This window comes from Sarcophilus harrisii, chromosome 2 (genome assembly GCF_902635505.1).
Source record: "Sarcophilus harrisii chromosome 2, mSarHar1.11, whole genome shotgun sequence".
In the NCBI taxonomy this organism is placed as follows: Eukaryota; Metazoa; Chordata; class Mammalia; order Dasyuromorphia; family Dasyuridae; genus Sarcophilus; species Sarcophilus harrisii.
In genome coordinates, this window is record NC_045427.1 from 632,689,372 (window position 1) to 632,714,971 (window position 25,600).

At 41.3% G+C, this 25,600-nt stretch overlaps 1 protein-coding gene across 1 annotated transcript; it reads left to right on the forward strand.

Moving 5' to 3' along the window:
- Window positions 1-1,290: 1,290 nt before the first annotated feature.
- On the forward strand, window positions 1,291-24,999 carry SAR1A (secretion associated Ras related GTPase 1A). The gene is made up of 7 exons (XM_031956831.1): window positions 1,291-1,432; window positions 14,512-14,582; window positions 14,700-14,819; window positions 15,226-15,291; window positions 16,845-16,948; window positions 19,927-20,058; window positions 21,430-24,999. Exons 2-7 carry the CDS (start codon window positions 14,525-14,527, stop codon window positions 21,544-21,546), a joined length of 597 nt encoding a protein of 198 aa, XP_031812691.1. The 5' UTR covers window positions 1,291-1,432; window positions 14,512-14,524; the 3' UTR covers window positions 21,547-24,999.
- The last annotated feature ends 601 nt before the right edge of the window (window positions 25,000-25,600 follow it).

Consider the following 25,600-nt stretch of genomic DNA (forward strand, 5'->3'; position numbering starts at 1 on the left):
TGACCCTGTCCCCACCCTCATTCCATACACATGATCCCCTCTGAGGCTTGCAATTAATCAGTGACGGTGCTGCTGCTCACGTTATTATTCTGGTTTTACAGGTGACAAAATCAGGGCTCACAAAGGTTAAGGATCATGGCCACATCCCTTGTGTCAGAGGCGGGATTTAAACTGAATTCTTCATTCAGGACAAATATCCGCTGCTCTAGGCGAGGGAAATGGAGAGAGAACTTTCCATTTTGTGCAAAGAATCAGCTGTAACCGTAGATACATCCTACATATGTGTGCGCAGATAATAAGTGGCTGCGTGGTACGTACATGTAGAATGCTTAATATAGATCTATGTTATTTATATTTACAATCGATGTAATGTGTTTATCACTGTGTCATCATGTCAATATTTATCAGCACGTTGCATTGCTACGTCAGCGCATGCACAAACCCGCTGCACCTTCGTGTCTGTGTTTACATGTCATAGTAATATGGCATCTGATCTAAACGTTGCATTCATGTTTTATCCATAGTCAGCGTAGTGATGCATCGCATTTATATTTGATATTTTGTTCAGATGTTTGTTACATGCATTTAAGTTTTAAATTTAAAACGTCTCAAACTAGTTATCCTCTGTATTTACACGGCAAACATGAGCTGCGTTATTTGCCTAGTCACAATGTGTCTGTGTATTTTATGCATATTCATACGTTGGTACATCATATTTGCATACGGTCGTATGCAGGCTGGAGCCACGGACGCCCCCGGGCCGCAGTTTCCCCTGCTGTAAAGCGGGGCCCGCAGGTTGCCATGGGAACGGGCCTCGGGCCCCACAAGCTTTCCGGGGCGCCTCTCTTGGGGGAGGCGCCTCTCTTGGGGGAGGCGCCCTGACTGAGCGCGGGCGCCGGGGGGCGGGAGGGCCGGGGGGGCGGAGAGCTCTGCGCAGGGGCCTCCCCAGCTGGGGCGCACCGGACCCGGGAGGATGAAGCTCTGGCTCAGGAGCCGCAGCTCTCCCGGGAGGTGTGAAGGGGAGCGTGGGGCGGGGCTCCTCCCAGAACGCCGGCGGCGGCGCCCGGGGCGACAACCGAAGCCGAACGGGAACTGGGAGGGAAGCCTCCCCTCCCCCGCACTGCCCTCCTCCCGCCCTCCTCTCATTGCCACGTCCCGAGCGCTCCGACGCGCGCCGAGGTGGGCGGGGCCGCACTGAGCCCCGCCCCCTCCGCCTCCTCCCGGTCAGTCTCCCAGGCTCGCGGAGCAGAAGGGGCGGGCCCCCAGCGGGGAGCGCGCCTCCGGAAGTAGCCGGGGGAGGGGCGTCGTGACGTCTTTCCGGCGAGTGGCTGGCGGCCTTCGCTCCTGCTGTTGTGTCGGCGGGCTGAGGGAGAGGGAGGCTCGGAGCCGCCGGAGCCGGAGCCGCCGCCCCAGGAGTCGCAGGCGGGCCTGAGTGAGCGGGGCCGGGGCCGGGGCCGGGGGCGGGCGGGGGGGGGGCCGGCGCCGCGGCAGGGAGCGGCCGGGCCGGGCCCGGGGCGGGGGGGAAGTGACACGCAGGCGGCCGGGCCCGCGCGGGGCCCGGAGCCAGGGAGCCCCGGGCCCGCCCCCCCGGCCCTCCCGCCCCCCGGCGCCCGCGCGGGCCCGCTCCGGGGCGTTTGCTTAGCGCTTCCCGAGCCAAGGTCTCGGCCGCCGCGGGCCCTCGGCTTGCTCCCGTGGGCGGCCCCCGAGTGCTTGGGCGGAGGTCCCGGGCTGACCCGCCCCCGCCGGGGGCTCTCCCGGCGTCCCCCCGCGTCCGGAGGCGGGTAACGGCCGCTTGTGCTCGGGCGCCGCTGGCGAAATGCCCGCGGGCTCCGGAAAGGGGCTCGTTGTGGGCCCGAGAAGCCCGGAGGGCGGCCTGGTGCCGGGGTCCGTGCGGTCCGAGAGGAGGCCCCGCTGGCAGGAGAGGGCCACGCAGCGCGCATTCGGGCAGAGGCTGCGGCTGCAGGGGCGGGAGCTCGCGACCCGGAGCCAGGGGCCGGAGCCGCTGCGGGGTCCGGCCGAGAGGGTCAGCGAGCCACCCGGGGGGAGGGGGAGGAGAGCCGTCCCCTGGGAGAGGGCCCGGCGGCCAGGTCCGGGGGTGAGAGGCCTTGAGCGGGGCGGGAGAGCCGGACCTCTGACAGCAGGAGGATCCTGGGGGCTGGCCCCTGGAGGAGGGGCAGGGGGGTCCTGGCAGCCGGCCCACTCCGTCTGGGGGCCTTGGGACCCCAATTCCTGGGGTGTAAATGGGGGTCTCTACCACCTCCACGCCTTTGGCCATGTCTCCTGGAAGTTTTGTTCAAAGTTCAGCTGAAGGGCACTTTTCACTTGAAGCCTCTATTGATCCATCTCGCCCCTTCCTTTTACCCCTTTGTCCCCTATCACGAGTTTTGTGATAGGGATTTCCCTCCTTGGAAATGTGGCAGCGATTGCTTCCTGCTCGGTGCCACGGTGCCTGGCATAAAGCGGACGGCCCCCAGACAGCTTGAGACTATCCGATAAGTTAATCTTTATCTAGAGCTTCAGAGCTTTCAGAGTACTTGGAATCTTGAGAGAGGTGCTGAGTGTTTAAACCCACGGAGAAGTTCTCCACCTTGATACAAGGGCGGAATGTATGGGCCCAGTGTTGCGGTGAGAGATTTGAAGAGCTCGGCTGTGGCGGTGCCATAAAGCTGTCCAGCACTGACGGAGCCTCAGAGACTGCCCAGGAATGCGGTCAGCTGGGCTGGGGTCTCTCCTTTGCCCTTATTGAGTCTTGGGAGTCCGGGTCAGAAAGATGAGGCAGTTGCTTTCCATCAGATCTTCACCCTTTTTGTGCCAGCACCCTGTGGAAGGTGAAGCCAGTGAACATAGAGAACTGTAAAGGAAACCGATTGTATTGCAATGCAATAAAATATCAGAGTGTTAAAAGAAATCAAGGGTTCTGTCAGTCTCTTTAAAGTCCTTTAATTTAGAGATAGACATGATTTAAACATTTTTCTCATGCAGTTTGCATATTTTATGGAAGGGTAATCTGAAGGCCAAACAGATGAACAAGAAGTTATCTTCTGTTTTGAAGTGCAGGACAGATTTGAGAACTGTACCTTCTTTGCTTCCTTTCCCTGGTTTTTACTCCAGAATGGGCTGTTGGGGTCATCTATCCAGCCTTTCACAGTGAGAGAAACTAGACTCAAAGGGGGGGTTATCCAGTAGTGACGGTGCTGTGTGTGCCAGTTATGGCTAATAAATGACAGACGGCAAAGACCTGAACCTGGGGCTCTGGCATCTCCCTGAATGTTCACGTCATTTACTCTGTGGAGATAGTGGGCGCACTTTAGTTATTCCCCCTTGTCCTTTTTGCAAGTGAGTGTTGGTGTAATTCAGAAGAGCCAGCCTGGGCAAGCTGCTGCTTTTTTTATTTACCTCCACACAGGATCATGGGATTGATTGGTTTTTAAAGTTCTTTGTTTTTTCTGAAAATTTTGTTTTTTTGATCATTTTCTACCATTTCTTTCCATCTCTTGCAAGATGAACTGTCCCTTGGGACACAGAAAAACAGATAACAGAAACAGTTGACTTCTGGAACCCCATGTTACAATGTATTTAATATTTGTCCTAGTCAAATTATTTCTGCTCTTAGGGAAGGAGGCATGCTATATTATTTCTTCTTTTGGATTTTTTTTTTTTTACTTAGTTCAGTTGAATTTTTTAGAGCATCAAATTCTACCATATTTTACAGATGAGAAGACTGAGCTTCTGGGATGCTAATCTGAATAGAGTTTTCTTTTAGCTATTTTATTTTTTACTCCCTGGTGACTTGGGTTCATCTGAGATACCTGCAGTCTTCAAACTTAAACTCTGTGGCTTGAATCCTAACCTAAGATCTTAGAACATTTAAAAAAAAAAATATATATATATATATATATATATATATGAAAAATTGGAAATCAATATAATAATAATCCATCTTTCAGCTCCAGGCAATTTCTCATGCTTTGTCCCATCCTTGACAGGTTCTCTCTCCTCATTACCATTTGACTTCCCTAACTTCTTTTAAATTTCATTAAAATCCTATGTTCTAAAGGAGCCTTTCCAAATCTCTCTTAATCCTATTGCCCTTCCTCTGTTAATTATCTCCTATTTTCCCTGTATATCGTTTATTGTATATATTGGTATCTCCCTCAGTAAATTATGAACTCCTTGAAGATAGGAACTGTCTTTTGCCTCTTTTTGTATTCTCAGGATTTAGAATAGTGCTTGGCAAATAGTCAGTGCTTAATACATCCTTATTGACTGACTTTATAATCCTGCATATTTTATTTTTTATACCAAATGTTATTCTGAAAAAATGTCCATGACACAAAAAAGGCTTAAGAACCCTGGTTTAGTGAGTTTTAAAATCCTCATTAGCCACCTGAAGTTTGGAATGTTGTCAACCTTTGACCTTTACCACAAATGTTATTATCACAGTGTTGTAGTCATTATGATTTCTTAATCCTTTATATTTGTATGCCACACTGTTAAGGATAAAGATGATTAAGGCACTTATATTAAAAAATTAATTTGGGATCATAAAAACTGGATTAATTTTTGACATGGATCTTGCACCAGGAAGTGAAGATTGTCAAGGAATAGTAGAAATCTCAGTTTTATCAACTATAAAATAAGTAGGTATCCTAGATGATCTTTAGGGTTTCGTTGACTAACCTCTGATTCTCATTTTGTAGCGCTTATTAGCAGTAACTGCAGTGTTTTGGGCTAGAGTCCTTAAATTTTAGTGCATTCTGCTTTGCATTTAAAGGCAGTGGGCAAAATGTGGAAAAGTATCCTGCTTGGGCATAATTTAACTTGTGATCATAAGGAGAATGGCTAAAGGCTCAGCATTTGTAGATCTCATTCCTTTTCCAAGCCTGTTTAGATAATTCTGGGTTTGATAGTGCATGTGATTGGGGGTTCTTTCTCTGAAGAACCAGGAATAAAGAAAGTAAGGCCATTTTTAGGCAACAGATCTTAGTCATATTCAGATTACTGAGTGAGGCTTTGTGAAGGGAAAATTGCTGGGTCAATTTTGTTTTGAAGAAAAAATCATGCTTAGCAGGATTGAGGATAACTTGTAAGTCAGATTACACTGACTCCAGTGAATGATGTAAATCTCTAGGTTATGAGCAGTAGATCATTATGTGGTGGTACTACAACAGATTATTCTTTGAGTCCATTTCCCCTTTTGATCCTTTGGGTCCTGCCATTACCCAGATCATTAATTAAACTTTGTTACTTATTTGTTAGGACCCAGACTAGAAGTAGCTAGCAGTGACTAGGACTCTGTTCTGGATACCTGTATCCCAGGTGGATATGATGCCTTTTCCCAGGCCATGCTTTTGTGGCTGACCACAGAGCTATACCGCCTGGGAACTTTTCTTCTTGGGATGATGTGCAAAGGCAGCTGGAATTAGACAGTTTAGGGATTTGAGTTTGAATCCTCTTTTTGCCATTTAATTATCTCTGTGTCCATGACCAAGTAATTTAAATTTTTTGAGCCTTGGTTTTCTCATTTGTTAAAATGATGAGATTGGACGTGGTTACTCCCAAATTCTTTTCTCTTTTAACTTTGAGTTCCTAGATCCCTTCCTCTCAGATTCCTTTTATCCTCTGGTGTTCACTGAAACATAATTTTGTCTGCATTTCTTGGCACCTTCTCTATCACTGGCCATACTTTCTCTGATTCCCTGGCACTCTGGGCCCAGAAAAGAAGTTGACATGATCATTTTTAGCTCCTCCTCCTGCCTCTGTCCACTCCCTCCCAAGTGTACTCTGCCCTTTTTAGTCCTTGTCATCCTAGGGCCTCTGGATCCCCTGTTTTTCCAACAAGTTCAATACCTGGTTCTCTCATCTTCCCTACCTCACAACCCTGGCTTTCCAGTCACTAGCTTCAATTTCTGTCAGCCACAGTTCAGAAAATTTTAATAACTGTATTTCAGTGTGATTGATTGCCTTTGTGAAACTAAATGTTTTATTATTTTAAAACCATTCTGAGACAGAGTTCATGACAGAAAAGATTAAGAACCCTTGACTTAAACACCCATACTTTGCCTTCTCCTTGACTCATCTTGCCTCAGATCTCCTAATTCTGGTTCTTTTGGATCATGTTAGAAGAAGGATCCCGAAGTCACTGGCTAAACCCATTGAGTAAATTAAAAGAAGACTCCTAATAGATAAATGGTCAAAGGATATGAAGAAGCAGTTAATTCTTGTGTAGTCCTTTGTTGTTCATTTTTGTTTACCTTTTTATTTCTCTCTTAAGTCCTGTGTTTGCACTTAAAAGTTTCGGTAGGTCTGGTCTTTTCAGTGGGAATGCTTATTAGTTGTTCACCAGTCGTTGTGCCTCGTTTTGAGATTTTGTTGGCAGAGATACAGGAGTAGTGGGCCATTCCCTTCTCCAGTTCCTTTTATATTTGAGGAAACAGGCAAACAGAGCTGAGTGGAGTCACACAGCTAGTAAGTGTCTGAGGCCAAGTTTGAGCTCATGAAGAGGAGGTTTCCTGACTCCTCTGCTGGGATTTTGTCCACTTCAAAGACCATTCTTCTCAGTTTTACTGAATTATTCTTGGCTATATGTATGTATATTGTGTGTGTGTGTGTGTGTGGGTGGGGGGAGTGTTGGTGTGTGCGCAAAAAAATATATATATATATTTGCATTCAGGAGTCTTGTCTTCCAACTTCTTCACTTCTTTATAGTTGTAGCTGTTAAATTGCATATGATCCTGTCTGTGGCTCCATGGTACTTAAATTCTTTCTTTTTGGCTACTTGCAGTATTTTCTCTTTCACTTGGAACCTTTAACTTGGAACCTCTGGATTTTGGTTATGATAGGGTTTCAGGAGATGGATGACTAATGGATTCTTTCCATTTCTACTTTGCCCTCTTGTTCCAAATGAGCTGGGCTTTTTTTTTTTTTTTTAAGGATTTCTTAAATATGTCTTGTCTTTTTGTTATGATATTCATATAGTCTAGTGATGCTTAAATTTTTTTTCTCCTCAGTCTGTTTACTGGCTCAGTTGTTTTTGTTCTTAGATACCTTATATTTTCTATTTTTATAGCCTTTTGACTTTGTTGTGATTTTTTTTTTTTTTTAATTGTCTTGTAGAATTGTTGGCTTCTCTTTTGTCCTTTCTAATTTTAGGGAGTTTAATGCTTTGCTGTGGTTTTGTATCTGCTTATTTAATGTACTTTGTAATTCTTTTTTATATAATTTCTTTTCCAGTTTTTTACTCTGGTACTCTCATTTGTAAAAACATCAAAAACTATTTTAAAATTTTTGTTTCATCTGTTCAAGAATGATGGTTGAGTTTATGCTCAAGCTGTGTTTTTCTTTGAGGCTTTGCTTGCAAATATTTCAGAATCGTTCTCTTCTGAGTTGCATCGTGAGATTTCCTACCACCGTAATGGCTTTTGATGGAGGTGGTGGGCGATATCTGTGTGTTTATGTGCCTTTTTGCTTGGTCTTTCTTCCAGCCTACCTTCTACATTAGACTTGATGGGCCAGGCTCTGTAGACTTCCGAAGGAAATGTGTGGGCTGATTCTGCTATGACTTCTTGGAATATTGAGTTGTAACCTAAGTTCCAAAGGTCGTTGGTATGGACTTTCCTTATTGGTAGAGATCACTGCCCAGAAGTTGCCTGAAATGACTGCAGAGACCCAAAGAAATTCTTAAGCTTGAAGAAGCTAAAGACTCTTGAAGCAGGTCCTAGGGCTAAAAGCTAGAAATGAAACCTCTTGTTGCTTTTTTGGAGGTCCAAGCTGTGTAGCTGCTGCTTATTATTGAACTTGCTTCTTGCATGGTATATAGTCCAGGGCCTCTGATCACTGCTTATCCTGGACTGACCCCGCATTCCAAGCTGGGTCTGTGACCAAAAGTGAATCCTGAATGAAAGATCTACCTGTTAGCACCCATTCCTGAATCCTGCAAGGCCTGAGACTTCTTCCTCTCCTTGGGTACACTCTACTTCTTTCTGCTTCTCAACCCTGAGCTCTGCTCTACAGGTGACTTGTAAAGGAAGAAATCCTAGCTATTAATGAACCAATGATCTAAATCATTAATAATTAGAGAAATGCAAATTAAAGCAACTTTGATGTTCCTTCTACCACCTGTCAGACTGGTAAAACTGATGAAAGAAGAAAATGACAAATGTTTGGGGGAAAATGTTGGAGTAAAATGGGAATGCTAGTACTGGAGCTGTGAATTGGTCCAGCCATCCTAGAAGATCATTTGGAATTGATTTGGCTACTTGGTACCAACCTTAGAACCAAGGAAATCTATGTATCTGTACATACAAAAATATTTAGAACAATTCTTTTTATAGTAAGCAAAAATGAGAAACTAAGGCTTTTAGAACACAATTTGATGGTGTTTTCTGAATGCCTAAAAAGAATAAGGATTTTTAAAAAAAATAATACGTAGTTAGTCCCTACTTTTAAGGAATTTGATCTTATTGGTTTGATAGTATCCATAAATTAGATGATTAAGGAAAGATCAAAATAAGGAAAGATGTAAAACATCTGCGAAATCTTCAAAAGTTTTAAGTTTAATATTCGCAATTTTAGGTGCAAGTGCACCCTAAGTGTTTATAAATGCTAATAACTCATATTTTTAGAGTGCTTTACAACATGCTTTTCCTTTCATGGTTTTGACAGTAACCCCAGGAGATTCTAAAAGTACCCTTTACAGGTCATTATGAAAAGAAGAATTCTAAGGGTTTGTTTGTTTGTTTGGTTGGTTTTTGTTTAACTATAAAGAGAATCGGCTTGATAATAGAGAAAGTAACATGAAAAATTTTGTCTTAAGTACAGTGAGTGTTGATAATCTTTCTTAAAGAACAGGATACAATTGATGTGTAAATCTAAACCTTCTACAAACCAGCAGATTAGACCTTGGTTATTTTATAAGCTTGTACATGAGTGCCTGCTGCATGTGAAGAAGTGAAGTGAGCACTAGGGAAAGTTTTTTTAAAATTACTTTTTTCCTCTATTGAAGGGCTTATAACATGGGAACAGTTTATAAAACAGCACAGCAAGTAAGTATAAAGGAAAATCTAAATGTTGGGGCCCAAGGAGACCATCAGAGGATGCTGTTTGAAGATGACTTTGGAGCTGGTTCCTGGTATGGAGACCACGTGCAACCATGGTGTATGTGGGAGATGTGTATGTGAATGGCATCATGGTCACATGGAATGTCAGGCCTTATCCTTTGCTGCAGCTCCTTATTTGGGATGGCAGCCCAGGCCTGTGGAGAAAAGACAACTCATCAGCTCTTATTTTGCTTGTTTTCTCTGCCAAGTAAAGTGCTCTTTGGTTTGGGAAGAACACAACTAAAATGGATAATTGGGAATTAATTGAGATTTGAGATAATAAGAGTGTTGCCAGACTACATTGATGAATTCAAGTCACCAACCAAATGAGCTGTCCCCTGATACTTAGAAGAAGACTGGCAGATCTGATTTCTGAACTTTTACAGAACGGTATTTGAATGTTGTGAAGAACAGGCTAAGTACAGAAAAACTGCAAAAGGTAGCAAATGTTTGAGTTTTGGAGAGAGACAGAGACAGAGGAAGGGGAGAGACAGACAGACATGGAGAGAAGGAGGGGAGAGAGAGGGGAGGAGTTTGCAAAGTAGATGCAGATGAGTTTGACTAGTTCTAGAATGTACTGTAATGGAAGGAGTGATGACAGAGCCAGTAAGTGTGGCTTAGTCCAGAACAGAGCATAGCATACCTACCTCTTTTAGGGCAGAGTGACTAGACTGGTGGATTGGGGAAATGCATAGAGAGATGATTAATTAGATTTGTACAAAATTTTTGCCTGGGTGTCTTGTGCTTTGCCATAGACTATGTGATTATATTTTAGGAAGTGGTTGAATTATTATAATAGGTCAAAGAATTGATATTAATATATTGATGTTTCTTTAGAGGGGAAAGTATTTGGGAGATCTATCTATGATTGTGTTATTTGATGTTTTAATTAGTTTGAATATGTCTATGTTTAACAAATCAGCAAATTTTATAAAGCTGAGAGGAATATTTTCCATATTGGGTATGGATCCAAAGGGATCTTGGCAGACTAGAAGGTGAGGCCAGATCTAAGAAGATGAAAATTAAGAGACTTGAGTCTGAAGGCTTATATTTGATTTCAAAAAATCATTTTCACAGATAACAAGGTTGAGGAGGCAAAATTAGTAGTTTTTAATTTTAGAAGGGGTTTGGTAGCTATGATGGTGAATCATTAGAGGTACTATAGATGGGAGGTAGAATACCTAATTCAATTCTGCCCTGGTCAGTCTGCATCGGTAGAATTCAGTTTAGGGTGCCATGTTCTTTATAAGGAAGGATTTCAATAATGAACTAAAGAGTATCTAGAGTGTGGCTCTCCATAGTTGGGACCAGGCTCCCCTAGGAGGAAAAGGCCATGTATTACCCAGTTGGAGACTGGGAAGGGTGGGATGGCTTCTCTGCTAGTTAAAGTTAACCATAGGGCTTTGATTCCCTACCCTTCTCCCCCAACATTTCCCAATTTGCCTTCACCTACCAATGTCAGGGTGTTTATAAGCTTACTGCTAGCTACATGGTCACCCACAGCAGCAGCTGTGCAGCTGTCATTGGGAAACTCTGTACCAGCACCTCCCCCCAGTTACCCCAGAATTTGGGCAGCAGCCTCTCAGAAGGCCATCTGTGTATTCTGAGGTAGATTCTGTTAAGAACCTGGTGAGTCCCCACTTTGTTTTGAGTGGGACAGAGTAAATTGAAAAACATGAACAGATCACACAGGTCTCAGATCTCATTACTGTCCTTCTCTTACAAATTAGCCTCTTCCTTATTTTTATTTTTTTTAATTAAAGCTATTTATTTACAAAATATGTGTATGGGTAATTTTTCAGCATTGACTCTTGTAAAGCCTTCTGTTCCAAATTATCCCCTCCTTCCCTCCACCCTCTCCCTTAAATGTCAGATAGTCCAATACATGTTAAATATGTTAAATCCAATATACGTATACATGTTTATACAGTTATCATGCTGCACAAGAAAAATCAGTCTTAGAATAAAAGAAAAACTGGGAAAGAAAACAAATGCAAACAAACAACAGTGTCTTCCTTATTATTATGAAGAACACACTCATTATTCTGCTTACAAGAATCACAGCCTTGGATCGTCTTGATGGCTGACTCTTCTTCATCTCACTTAATTGGTCAGTTGACACATATCCCATCTTGGTTGTTTTCTCCTTTCACATCTCCTTTCACATCCCTTTCTTCCTGTTCTCACAGCTACCACTTCTGTTCAGCCCTCATTACCTTTCATTTATACTGTCATGAGAGCTTCCTGATTGGTCTCCTACTTTTGAGAGTCTTATTCTAATCTATCTTGCACACAACTACTGAGGTGATTTTCTTAAGGCTTAAATCTGACTGTTAATCCCTTATCATTAAATTCTAGTAGCTCTTGAGTTGCTCTAGGATTAATAGTTACCAAATATTTATTAAAAGCCTTCTTTATGCCAGGAAGTATACCAGTTTATATGATGCTAGACACGTAGAGCATGCCATATGAGGCTAACTTAAGTCATTAGTGTACCGCAGGTGGTCTCTTTTCCCCGACTGACATTCCATCTCCCATGCTTTACAACAGCTGTTAAAAGTCTTGTTTCCCTCCAGCCACTTACATACCCTTTTCCCCCCTTCCTTCACCTTCTCAACAGAGTACTTGAGCCTCGTGGGTCTTTTTAAAAATTCTCCAAATCCTTGAGGCCATTCATTGTAAGTTCTCTCTTCTCCCCAATGACTTTGTCTCAGCATCTTTTATCAGTTCTCCTCTTTCACTCTAGTTTCAGAAGAAACTGGTGACTCTTGTAAATGTCAAGTGTCCTTCCCTTCCCATCTTATCTGGGAGCTTGCCCCTTCCTTCTGCTTACAAACATGCCCAGATCTCCCCTATCGTTGCAAAGCTTTCACTTGATTATCCCTAAGCTACCTGTTGATCTTTTCCCTTTTCATAGCCAGACCCCAGGAGAAGCTCTCTATTATCCTCGATTCCATTTTCTGCCCTCCTTGCAATCTGGCCCTCTTTTCCTGGGCCACTTCTTCCACAATTTCTTCACAAACCACCTTACATCCGAAACCATGCCCTGGAGGTATTCATGTTCACTTTATTGATCAAAATGCTTCTCCCTGGCTTTCACTCTCTTTGTGCTGGGTCTCTAGTGTTAGACTCACAGGGACTGTTACATTTGCCCAGTGTTTTGGTTCAGAATAAATGCCTTTTCTTTCTTGAATTTACTTTTCCCCTTTGGTCTGGGTTCTATAACTTTCTGCCTGCATGGACTCCAGGGCTCTGTCTTAGCCTTCCATTATCTCTCTCCATTATCTCATCATCTCCTGTCAATTCAACTGTTAGTTCTGTTCAGACTCCCAGATCTAGGTGCCTTCCTCAGTCTCCTTAATGCCAGATTCATATCACCAATTACCTATTGAACATCTTATTTGGATGTCCTGCAGTCATCTCAAATTCAGCATGTCCAAAACAGAATGTAGCAGAAAGTTCTGCTGATTTCCTCCTCCTCCTCTCCAGTTGCTGTGTATCCTCCTTCAACAGATTTTTTTCTTAGCTACTTTGCTGTATACTTGTTGCTTCCATTCAATGAAATTCAAGGTCTGTGAGAGGAGGGACTGCTTTATTTTTCTTGGAGGCCTCAGGACTTGATAAATACCTGATGAAAAAAATGAGCATCATAAATAAATCTGTAGTAGGAAATAATGATTCAAATTGTCCCTTGCTGGCACAATATATTTGGTGCTTTGAGGCTTTGCTTTTTGTCACTGTGGGTGCTCGTTTTAACCAGGACAATTTTAACTTTTCTGCAGTGGCAGGATTTGATTGTGAAATGGAGAGAGTGGCTAGAGTTTGGCTGAAATAGCAGAATGAGTGACCGCAGTTGGGAGAGCAGCACTTTGGGGTGGCAGTCAGATGGGCTTTGCCTCCAGGGAGCCTGTGGGAGAGGAACCCTGGGCTAATCTATTCGGACTGGAGGGTTTTGTTTTGGTGTATTTTCTTTGTGGACTTGTGGCTTCTGCCAGGGCAGGTCAGCACCTTCTCTACAACTTGGAGAGTCTTATGAGAGCACAGTGATGTGCCCAGAGTAATATAGTCACTTCGAGTGCTGGACACTAGCTCTCTGTCCACTGAAACACATGTTGCCTTTTTACTATATGTAGACATATATAATTGAGAAGTTATTTAAAGGAGACATGAGAAGACTTCTATAATAATGTGGAGAATACTGGCATAATTTGACTATTTTGTAAATTTATATCTTAAATTGGGGCACCTGTGCTAGGCTTCTGGCCAAGTGCTTGCTTCGATTTCACATAATATTTAAGACATATCATATCATATATATATACATTTCTCTCCCTCCCCTGCAGTGTGCCCTTATCCCCATTGAAAACAGAAGGAAAACAATCTCTGTGACAAACGTGTAGTTGAGCATAGCAAAATTCCACATGAGCCACATCCAAAAAATAAGTTGTGGTTTTCTCTCTGGCCTTCACCTCTCTCTCAGGAGGAAGGAGGTGTGTGTCATAGGGAGTCCTTGGGAATAGTGATTACACTGATCAGAGGTGCCAGGCTTTCAAAGTTGTTTGTCCTTAAAAACATTACTGACGTGTAGAAATTGTTCTCCTGGTTCTGTTGACTGTACTCTGCATCATTATTTCTTGCACTTTGCAAGTAGATGACATATATACCTTCAAGAGTATGCAAAATACTGTGCATGTATTTCCATTTGAACTCCATTAATTCCAGTTTCAGAGGAGAAAAACTTAGGTTCATAGAAGATAAAAGACTGAAAACTTGGTCATCCAGCTTTTATGTAGATTTAATTCCCAGGTCATCCTGAGTTTAGCTTTCTGTCAATATTATTCATAAACCAGGTGTCAGGAATTGGAGAGAGAGGGCATTCTGTAATGGTGATGGGGGGAAGACTTGCCATCTTGACACTTTAGAGGAGGACTTTTTAGAGTGGATTAAGATCACTTTTTGGCAGAGGGGTAGGGTGGGAAGAACACTGGATTTAGTGTCTGGGTAGTACAGTGTTTAGTTTCAGTGGACAGTGATAGTGGACAGTGCTTCAGTTTCCACAGCACTTTCCTTTCAGGGTTGTTGTCATGATCAAATAAGATAATACTTGTGAAGTACTTACTTAGAATACCGCCTGGCCCTTAGTAAGTGCTAAATGTTAATTTTTATTACTATTGTTGTTATAATTATTGTTACCTTTACCATTATTATTTGGAATCCTAATTCTGCTGCTACCTCTGTCATTCTAGCCAAGTTATTTGAATTCCTCATCTCTAAAATGAGGGAATTGGATTGGATGCCTTTTGGGGACCTTCCAATGCTAAGTTGCAGCTCTTAACCTTAGTATTGTTTTATACTGTGAGTTTTAAGAACCTCTGTTATTCAAAATAATGTTTGCTGTCTGTGTTTTTTACAGTTGAGCTACAATAATGTCGTTCATCTTTGAGTGGATCTATAATGGCTTCAGCAGTGTCCTGCAGTTTTTAGGTAAAGAAGTTGTTTTGAAATATATCTTAGATTTAAAGCTTTGTATAAGTTCCTCCTTACAGAAGATAGATGAGAAATCTGTTGCTAATATAGTTTAACTTTTTATTTCTTTTATAGGACTCTACAAGAAATCTGGAAAACTTGTGTTCTTGGGTTTGGACAACGCAGGCAAAACAACCCTTTTGCACATGCTCAAAGATGACAGATTGGGCCAGCATGTTCCAACACTACATCCAAGTAGGTCTGAAGAAGCCCAGCAGCAACTCCTGCTTCTGGAGAGTTGGGACAGATCTGGCGGGTGGATTTTAAATTGGAGCCTCGTTTATATTGCCATAAATGAAAAGGAGGGAAAAATTTCATTTGGAAACTCTTCTGTAGGATCCATTCAGATTGTAGACACATAGATATTTGAATTTTTTATGGGTGGTATTTTAACTCATAGTCCAGTCATGAAATTCTTCTGTGATTCACAATCTCTTCTTCTGAGAAGTAGCAGAAAAATATTTATTCCTCTCGTGACCAGTTAAGAAAATTTGGGGATTTCTTTTTGCTGAGTGTACTTTTTCTCTAATATGTTAAAACATGATTATTAAGTATTAGTTGATTTGAAAAACATGTTTTCCCATTCCAACCTTTTTTCCAGCATCTGAAGAACTGACAATTGCAGGAATGACTTTTACAACCTTTGATCTTGGTGGACATGAGCAAGGTAAGAGATAGTTTGTGAAGCTTTTATCAGTCTGTCATAGTTAGCACTAAATGAGCCTTTATGTATAATTACAAATTTAGAACTGGATGGGACCTGGGAAGTCATTCAGTTTAAATCCTTCACTTTACAGATGAATAAATTGAGATCTCTAGACTGAGTTGAAGGGAACATGGATTTGAATCTTAAAATTGCTAGATACACAGAGCCTTAGGATTGTCACTATGCTAATTTGCATTTGCGGGAGGATCATTTAGTCTTCTTGAGGCTTGATAGACACATAGCTTTCTTATTCCAAAGCATCTTTAATGTATAACTTTAGAGAAATAATGAAAGTAGATCACTCTTGTTTGTGTACTTAATTGGCTTTCTTATATTTAACAGTCTTAAAGCTGAAGGAGTCAAACTAATGAAAATGGGGATGGGGATAAAAGGGGGTAGGAATTTTCTTTGAAATGTAGTTAATAAAACCTCTTGTTGGAGCATTGTAATTTTATAGTAAGTGTTTTTATTGACATCTAATTTAATTTTTATTTTATTTATTTAAGATTGGTACCTGGTCTCTTTCAAAAGGACTTGAGGTGGCTTACAGATTAAAACAGTGCAAGATAAGACATTTCAGGATAAAACAGAACAGAGACCATCTGAAAGAAGCAGAAGGAATAGATGTTTTCAGGAATCTCAGTTGAGCAGACTAGAACATTCAGGCAGACTTTTGCCTTAAACTTTGTGGCAGCCAGGGCAAAAAGGGAAATGTTTGGTTCATAGTTTTCGTTTACCAACAAGAGCATACAAATTCATCTGCAGAGAATTTTTTTCCATGGAACTAAACCCAAGCAGGAATATATCATGTGGGTTTGTATATAAAGAACATTGAATAATATAATCAGTAGTATTTTGAAAAGATATTTATCAAGGACCTGCGATGTGCCAAGCACTGGAGATGCAAATAGAGACAGTCCCTGCTCTCTAGAAGCCTCACATTCTAATTTGGGCAGACTACACATGGAGAAAGGTTCTACAGCAGGGTGGGTGGGTGAATGAGTGGTGCAGCGCCTTCCTCCTCCCTTTCATCTCCCCTCTTCTCCCCTTCCACTCCCCACTGGGTATAGGATGGGAATGGCCATGGAAGGCATGGCAACATGGCAGATGATGTGGTCTGGGGTTCTTAAGGTACAGTGGCAGTGGTAGACTGGGAGTGGGGGTGGGGAAGGAGGTGGCTGGGGTCTTGGTGGGGAGAGCTCAACCTTATCATGTGGTACCTGTCTGACATTACAAAAGTGAGATAAAAACTATTAAGCTGCATGATTTTCTCAGCCTTCTACAAAAGCTTTTGGGCAGCGCATTAAATCATTGTGATTCAGTGAATATTTCTGTAGAGCGAAGCACTTTGCTTCCTGAGCTGACTTAATAGTGGGATAGAATTTGGCAAATCTGGAGGAGACATAACTTAACTTGTCATGTTAATAGAGAATCCTTTTTGTTAAGTCTTTAGGTCATTGCAGGTTTTTGTTCCTAGTGAAATAAATGAACTTTCTTACTTCTCTCTTTTCTAGCTCGGCGGGTTTGGAAAAACTATTTACCAGCAATTAATGGAATCGTCTTTCTGGTGGACTGTGCAGATCATCCTCGCCTCCTGGAATCCAAAGTTGAACTCAATGTATGTTTGCAGTCTTAAATTCTTTGTCTTCAGTTTCTTCTCTATTCAATAATATTTTTTGAGACACGTTATGGTGTTGAATCTTTGTTTTCAGTACTTTGAAGTTTGTAGAATTCTTTGTTTTTCTAAAACTCTTTTTTTTTTTCTCTTACACACTATTAGTGTGTATTAGGACCATTAGTATTGAGTTATAGTGCCTACTTCATTATTTCAGGGGTGTTATTTCACTTGGTGTGGTCACTCACTTTCAGCCCCATTCAGATTATGATATTTATGCATGTTGATGACAGGTCTTTGTGAGTGGCTATTATCATCTTCTCCAAAGCTGACTAGGTGTATTTAGGGATGACACAGGGCAAATCTGGGTTATGAAGCCTGTTCTTGGAGAGTTTACTAGAGCTAGTGTTTCATTGACATACTTTTGAACAACCTGGGGTGACCTTCATGATGTCTGTAACTAGCCATCAAAATTAGATATCTGATGTTTATTGTATTTACATGGAAAAACTTGAGAAAGGATTTATTAGATTTTCTTTGTTGCATTGCCAGAATAAGTTTTTTTCCCCCAATTACAAATAAAAATTGTTTTTAACATTCCTTTTTTAAAATTGTGAGTTCCAAATTCTCCCCCTTCCCCCTCCTTACCCCTCTCCTTGAAATGGTAAGCAGTCTGATACTGGTTATACGCAGTCATATAAAACATTTCCATATTAGTCATTTTGTGGAAGAAAACTTGTTCCGAAAAATAGTATCATATCTGCATTCAGACTCTGTTGGTTCTTTCTGTGGAGATGGTTAGCATTTTTCATCATAAATCACAAGTGCTTGGATCATTGTATTGCTAAGAACAGTTAAGTCTTTCACAACTGTTCATTGTATAATATTGTTTACAGTGTCTGCTCACTTCATTCTGCATTAATTCACGTAAGCCTGGATTTTTCTGAGAGCATCCTGCTCATCATTTCTTATAGCACAACAGTATTCTATTACAGTCCTATACTATAACTTGTTCACTTGTTCTCCAGTTGATGAACATCCCCCATTTTCCAGCTTTTTTGTCATCTCCAAAAGAGCTACTATAAATATTTTTGCACAAATAAATCTCTTTGGAATTTAGACTTAGTAGTGACATTATAGCCCTTTGGGCATTGTTCCAATTATAATCCTGTATAATCCAATGGTTAGATTATTTACAACTTCATCAACAGTGCGTAAGTGTCCCCCTTTTCCAGCATTTGTCATTTTCCTTTTTTATCCTAATAGCCAATCTGATAGGTTTCGTGAATTGGAATTGCTTTAATTTGAATTTTTCTAATCAATATCGGTTTGGAGCATTTTCTCATTTTTCAATTAGGGAATAATTTGTGTTCTTATAAATTTGATTCAGTTCTCTAGTTAAGAAATTGGGTCTTTATAGAGAGAAACTTGCTATAAAAATTGTTTTTCAGCTTTCTGCTTTCCTTCTAATTTTGGTTGCATTGATTTTGTTTGTGTAAAGCCCTTTTAAATTATCATTTAACAAATCGTAATGCTCTCTTGTTTGGCCTAAGTTCTTCCCTTCTCCTTAGGTCTGACAGATTCTGAGAGGTCACGGGAGTTAAAGGTCTATTGCTTCTGGCCATAATAATGTATTTCCTTTGCCTTTGTCTTGGTATCTGTTCTCCCTATTTTATTGAAACACAGTAGACGGCATGAACGGTGACTTTCTCCATGGTCTCTTCAGCTTTTAGTTATTTGTCCTTTCTGATAGTCTTTCATTTCTTGGCTTCCTTGACATTTAGCCATGCTGTTCTTGTCCCCTAGCTCTGGATATTTCTCCGAAATTTAGCCCTTGAGTTCCTGCTTGTAGTCCCTTTAAAGTTATCTCTGAAGGCCATTGATGTCCTAAGTTCAGCTCATCTCCAGACCCAGGCGACAGTATTTTAGATTCAGAATGTTCAAAATGGAATCCTTATTATTCCTACCACTGTGTTCCAGTGAACCAGGCTTGAAATCTTTCCTTGCCTTTGCCTCCCAAATCCAATAGTCTCCAAATTTTACTATCCAACTTCTTCATAAGATGTCCTTCAAAAATGTTATTATCTCCCTCATCATCTTCTACCTTGGGTACTAATAAAGCCTCTGTAACTAAAGTCTCTTTTGCTCTCTTATCTCTCTGGCTTGTTGCCTTCAGATGAGCTCACTACCTGTTTAAAAGGAACCACCTCAGTACTTTTAAATTAAAATCTGCTTTGACATGGCATTCAAGGCCTTGTATAATTAACATCCACTCTCCCTTGGCATACTTTACCTGTATCTGATCTATCATCTCTTTGTCAACATTTGTTTAAGTCTCCTTCTTACTCTACCTTTCAGGAAATTTCTTCCCTTTCTTTCTGTTTATTTAAAACTTTTCATTCCTCAGGATCCAGCTCAAATCACAACAAACCTTATCTCTTAAAAATTCTTTTGTTTATTTCCTGCTTCATTTCTGGATGTTATGTTTTCTTTTTTTTTTTTTTTTTTTTTTAATATCAAGAAAATATGGTTGGAGGGCCTGTATCACATTGTGTTTTCATATTTTCTTCAGTTTCTAGTGCTGGACCTAGGTGCCCAGTTCGTGCCCATCGAGTTAAGTGCCCATTGATATGCCTCTTTATAAACTTTTTTAGTTTTAGTTTTCACTTAACTTGCTCTTTGACAGGCCCACTTCAGAATGTCTTTGAAGTTCACTTTGCAATTCATGTGCTCCATATGACTAGATTGTGAATAGGAAGGGCCGGAGCAATTCTGTTATCTGTGCTTATCTCTAGGTGTCTGGGGCACAAGCTGTTTCCCTTGTATAGTTCTAGGTGGTTTGTAATCTATCCAGCTTCTTTGTCACTATTCCAATTCCTATGAGAACTGTCAGGTAGATTGCTGAAGGACCATTAAACATCAAATGTCTGCTTGCTATCCTTTGGTGTTTTGGAAAACTAACTTTTGTGTCTTGTCTTTAGGCACTAATGACAGATGAAACAATATCCAATGTGCCAATCCTTATTTTGGGCAATAAAATTGACAGATCAGATGCCATCAGTGAGGAAAGACTCCGGGAGATATTTGGGCTTTATGGACAGACCACAGGAAAGGTAAGAGAGAAAGAAACATATTAGGGGGAGAAATTTGAAGCCTTTAGCCAAAGAATTTGGATTGAAAGAATCTGTTGAGTAATCTGAATTTGTACTTGTTTTCTGGAAAGTTGAAAAAGACCACAGCTCTGTCTTATTGTGAGAGGTTTGTAATTCTGGTGGCAGGACTATGTTCAGATTTTAATCCTGTGTCCCTGAACAATACTTAAGCATACCCTGCCTTCTTGGTAAAGATATTTATCAAGATGAGAATTAGGGGAAGATGGTAGTAAAGGCATAGTTACCATCTTAGCAATTTAGTTTTTGTTGGATGCCATTCACATTTTATTTGATAGATTTTTCTTGGAAGAATTTTTATTTTTATTTTTTATTTTTTGCTTAGCTAGGTGTTAATTTTATCTGGTAGGGAATGTGTTTCCAAAGAAGAGCAGTTGTGATTTAATATCCTTCCAAGTCGTAGATCTCAAATCATGTTATTTATTGTTATAATTCCCTGGTGAGATAGATAGTATTATTATCATCCCCATTTTTCAGATAAGGAAACTCTCTCTCTGAGGTTAAGTCTACAAAGCAAATCAGTAACAGAACAAGGATTAGAACATGAGTCTTCGGGAGCAGTAGACCACACTGGCGCCAGTTGGAAAGATGAATCTGTTGTATAAAACAGGTATGCGAGAGATAGACAGAGACAGAAAAGGAGAGTCAAGAGAGAGAGAGACGAGAGGGAGGGCATAAGCCCTGCCCTGTGGCTCATGAACAAGTGTTTTACCCCCTTGACACTGTTTTCTCCTTGCTTTCCCACCCCCATTATCACTGTTCTTTTGTCTCTGCAAATGAACCTTTGAATTCCACCCGTCCTTCCTCTGTATGAGTATATTCTTTACACTAGGGCTTCTTAAATGTTTTCTGCTTGCTACTCCTTTTTGACTAGAAAGTTTTTATGTGACAGAGTATGTAGGTAAAATAGATTTACAATTGAAATTATAATTTAATCATAATAAGTCATAATTTTACAATCACTATATTGTTATAAGATCCCACATGAGGTTATGACCCACAGTTTAAGAAGCTGGACTTCTACCCTATGAATTTCCCCCTTGAACTTAACTGAACATACTGTTAACAGTCTCTTGGCGAAGAATTCCTTGATTTGGGGACACACAGGTAACATCTGTCTCTTCATTCATGGTATTTATAGTCTGCCTCCAAATTTGAAGCGCTGCTCATGCTCCATGCCTGGGGTTCTTTGGGAGTTTTCTCAAAGTCTCCTAACTGTTAGCTAGATTGAAGATGGATTTCAATGACTCCATGCTCAGGCTGTGAGGCTACCCAGATTCTAATCACCTTTTCTCCCTGTTTTGACTCCTTTAGGGAAATGTGCCCCTGAGGGAGCTGAATGCCCGCCCCATGGAGGTGTTCATGTGCAGCGTGCTCAAGAGGCAGGGTTACGGCGAGGGTTTCCGCTGGCTCTCTCAGTACATTGACTGATGTGGGGGCAGTGAAAATAAAAGCCTTTTACTTCTCTGGACTGATCCTGTTCACAGCTTCCTCGTGGACTTTTCTCTTATGACATGGAAAGCTCTCCGACCACATCCTGGTGTTGGGAAAGCCAGGAGGAGCCTTGGCCAGCTCAGTGACGGCCCAGTGGTGAAACTTGTTCTTTTCTACCCTGTGGGGGGAGCGGAGCGCCCCCCTAGGGGCTGAGCAGAGCTGGCTCATGCTCTCTGGGGCTCTCACCTGCTGGGGCGCTTTGCAGGGGAAGCTGAAAAGAACAATTTTTCTCACCACTGTAGTCAATAGAAAAAAAACAATTCTATTTTTTAAAAGAAGTGTTATCAGTGTAATCCGTGTCCCTTCCAACTTCTTTAGTTAACATTCACTTGTTTAGTCCAGAGTCTATATTAGGGTTGGGTTTTTTTTTTTTAATCTATTTAATGGCATTTAGATATTTTACAAAAATACTGAGCAAATATATTTGAGACCTACAATAAATCTAGGTTGGGGTGTGGCTGCCTGTAGGTCACTTGGCTCTGTTGGACTGGGCAGATTCTGGATCAGGTGCTTTCATGACCCAGTAGTTTTAGGGAGATCTCATCTTGATGATTGCCTTGTCTTAGATGATGCTGGCTTGAAGTAGTAGGAGAAGGGCAACATCTTGGTGTTCAGTTTTGTCAACTTCCTCCAGCAGTGGAGTAGGGTCACAATTCTTCTATCAGAGGGGCTGATCATTTGCAAAAAAATAAAAAATAAAAATTAGAAAAGTGCACAACATTCAACTTGCTTATGGTAAAAAGGTTATAAATTTAAGCCAGATTCTGCTTTTATACTTCCTTGAATTTTCACTTCTGTCTGTAGCACTTTCTTTCCTGATTTTCTGTTATTAAAAAAAAAACAAACAAAAAAAAAAACTTAATCCTCTCCAGAAAACAGTGGGACCAAAACCAAACATTCTGCTTCATTTCATGTTGCAGCTGTCTTACCACTTTTGCACACAAGTTAGGGAACTATCTTCCAAAAGCAACCAAAACATGGAAGAGAGTATTGACAACTTGAGATAACCCAATTTTCCATTGACTAAGAACTGCATCTGCTTGGTTAGCCAGAAAAGCTAACTTGGGTTGAACTTGGATATGGACTAACTTACACAAATTGGGTTCATAGGCTGTTCCTGAGATTATTTCTTTCCCACAATTTACCCCCCTTTTCCTATTGGAAATCTGTTTTTGAGGGTTTAATGTCCATAGCTTAACCATTCTGTCAGCTTAGCAGCTGATCTTGAACTGGTGTCACCCACTGTCAGAAGCGAAATGCTCTGGTAATGTTGAAGCCAATGGCTTCCCATTTCTTTAATATCTTGTGAAACTGGGCATCTCAACTGATTTTTAGCTCCTTGGCATTAGAACCAAATTAACTGTCTCAAGACAAAACCCATTTTTACCGATTGTCTAAAATGTATTCCTACCCAACATTGGAAGCTGCAGTGATGTTATTTAGCAGGGCCTAGACTATTAGGCTGATGAGCAGAAGGGGGGAATGGACAAGAGGAGAGACTCTTGAGATGGGAAGAGTTGGTATAATTCCATCAGGCTTGTCATTGTTGATCTCAAGGTGGACATGCTGGAGTTCTGCAGGGTCAAATGCTGAAGCATGTTAGTATGGGATGAAGGGCAGAGTCTTGCAGGACCATAGTTTTTCTTTCCAAAGGAGGCTCCTCTTTTTAAAAATTTTCTTGCAATTGATGTTATTTCTTAAACAGCAAATAAGTTTATGTGAGTTTGGAAAGGGCAGATGCCTTAAAAGCGCAAAAAAAAGCAAATCTAGTGATCAGTGAATGAACCAAACAGTGGCCTTTTTTTTTTTTTTTTTTTTTTTTTTTTTTTTTTTTGCAAGAAGCTTCTCTTCTATGTTGGAGACTCGGGAAGGGTGGTTGCTTCAGTCTCGAGCTAATTTTTCCCTGTAGTTAGCTAGAAAGCCATTAACCTGATCGAGGTCAACCTTCTATGAAAGTGGTCTAAGTTTACCACTGGAGAAAGAAGTGGTCAAAGCTCCCCCCCAGTGTATGTACCATTCCTCAACAGAGACTGCTGAGAGATGTAGTCGATGGAAGTTCAGCATTTGATTACATCAAAGGTCCGGACTGCTCACAGATCTTCCTGTGAATGGGATCTTCATTGTGTTGTATCAAGATGTTTGCTGTTCCTCTTTCTGAAAAAGTGAAGCAATCTTTGGCAAAAGATGGTCATTCTGTATTTGAAGCATTTTAATAAAAAGTTAAAAAAAAAAAAAAAAAAGGCTGCCACTGAATGAACTAGTCTAGTCTTGGTGTCTCACATGGGCTAACCAAGGTAGCCCAAAAGACCTGGGGCACTCAAGTCATTTAAAAAATAAAACCCAAGTGCTTTAAGTCAGTTTGTCAACAAGTATTAATTTATAAGTATTAAATGCCTATCGTATAACTGGCACAGTGCTTGGAATATAGACAAAACCCCCCTGAAAACCAAAGCTTTTGTACTCTCAAGAAACATGTTCTTTTGGGAGATAGTTAGGCTTTTAAGAGTGTACAGGAGAAATGTAAGGTAGGAGGGCAGAACACCAGCTCTTGGGAAGGTCAGGAAAACCACAGGTTCTTGTGTAGAAGTTGATTTCTTGAGCTGGATCTTATGTGACTAAGGAGATGGAGTGTGTGTGTGTGTCTGTGGGGAACGGGGAGAAGGCAAAGGCGGAGAGATGGGAGATGGACTGATGTGTGTGAAGGACTGAGAATGTGAAAGAACATTAAAGTGAAACAAATCTGGAAAGTCGGGGAAAAAATCCAATTGTAAGAATAGGGAGCCTCTCTGGTCCTGGGAGAATCACAGCAGCAATGTAGATGCTGAACTTATAAGAGGGATGAGATGTGAACCAGGGAGACATTCAGAAACTATTGGACCAAGTCAGGGAAGCCAAGATGGGGCTGAAAGTAATGAGATGGCTGGCCAAATGGAAACTTTTAAAAGGATATTGAGGTAAAAGCAGCAAGGTTTGGCAACTGATTGGATGTGTGGGATGAAATTTGAGGTTTGCGAAATGGTGCCTTGGGCATTAGGTTGCCATTTTACAGATGAGACAGGCTCAGAGAGGTTACGTAATCCCCTCACTGATCATATTTTTCAAGTGCTGGAGCTGGGATCTGCCCAATGCCAGCCCTCCTGTCCCCTATAAGGAGGTGTTTGTTTTTTATAGTACTACAGGTTAAGTGCATCTCCCTGAAATTGTAGGGGGAGTATTGAGGTGCTTAAATCAAAGGTAAGGAGGGTCTTAATGAAGCCTGGAGTGTGTCCTTAGTAATTATGGGTGAAAGGATTGCTCTCTGTGCTCAGGGGAGAAGCAGGACAATTCATAAGATTCTTAAGCTTTGTCCATGGGATTAATGCCAAATAGATATCTTGACCTGTCGGCACACAACACAACAAGCCTGAGGTAGTGAAGTATGGTCACCCCAAAAGTTGCTGTCCCAATTGGGCAATCTTGGAACACTGAAGTGGTGTGTCTGTGTTGTCTTGAGCTGAATTGGAGGGTGACAAGCTTCACATTTTGAGGCTATTCTTGTGAAGCAGTAAGAAATAGAAAGCTGATCGTGGAATTGGGAAGACCTGGGTTTGGATTCTGCCTGGAACAGCAGCTTTTTGACCATGGGAAAGCCAGTGAACTCATTTGTAAGTGAGTGGATTTGAAGATCAATTAAAACTGTAAATCCCTAGATAAATGCCAGCAATGATGATTTTTTAAAAAAGTAATTTCATAGTGTTTGTGACTTGGGGAAATCAAAACTGTGAGCCATTTTTTTCATTATCATAAACACCATATTAATACAGCACCCTGTGCTAATTGTTTCAGTATTATTTAGGGAAGATCATTGGACTCTAGGGAGGAAGAAACTCCTTATTGGGAGCTGAAATAGTTAACAGGATTTTTACAATGATTAGGTCAACTTGTGGGTCTGGCCCAACCCCAAGAAGGGGCCAAGTGTCCAAGGGAAAACCATTAATTATGGTCCCTTTTG

Bases quoted from the DNA above. Each gene is read 5' to 3' on its own strand.
- SAR1A (XM_031956831.1), top strand. From the start codon at position 14,525: ATGTCGTTCATCTTTGAGTGGATCTATAATGGCTTCAGCAGTGTCCTG. The intron at 14,820-15,225 runs GTAGGTCTGAAG...CCTTTTTTCCAG, and splicing joins TGTTCCAACACTACATCCAA to CATCTGAAGAACTGACAATT. The intron at 15,292-16,844 runs GTAAGAGATAGT...TCTCTTTTCTAG, and splicing joins TCTTGGTGGACATGAGCAAG to CTCGGCGGGTTTGGAAAAAC.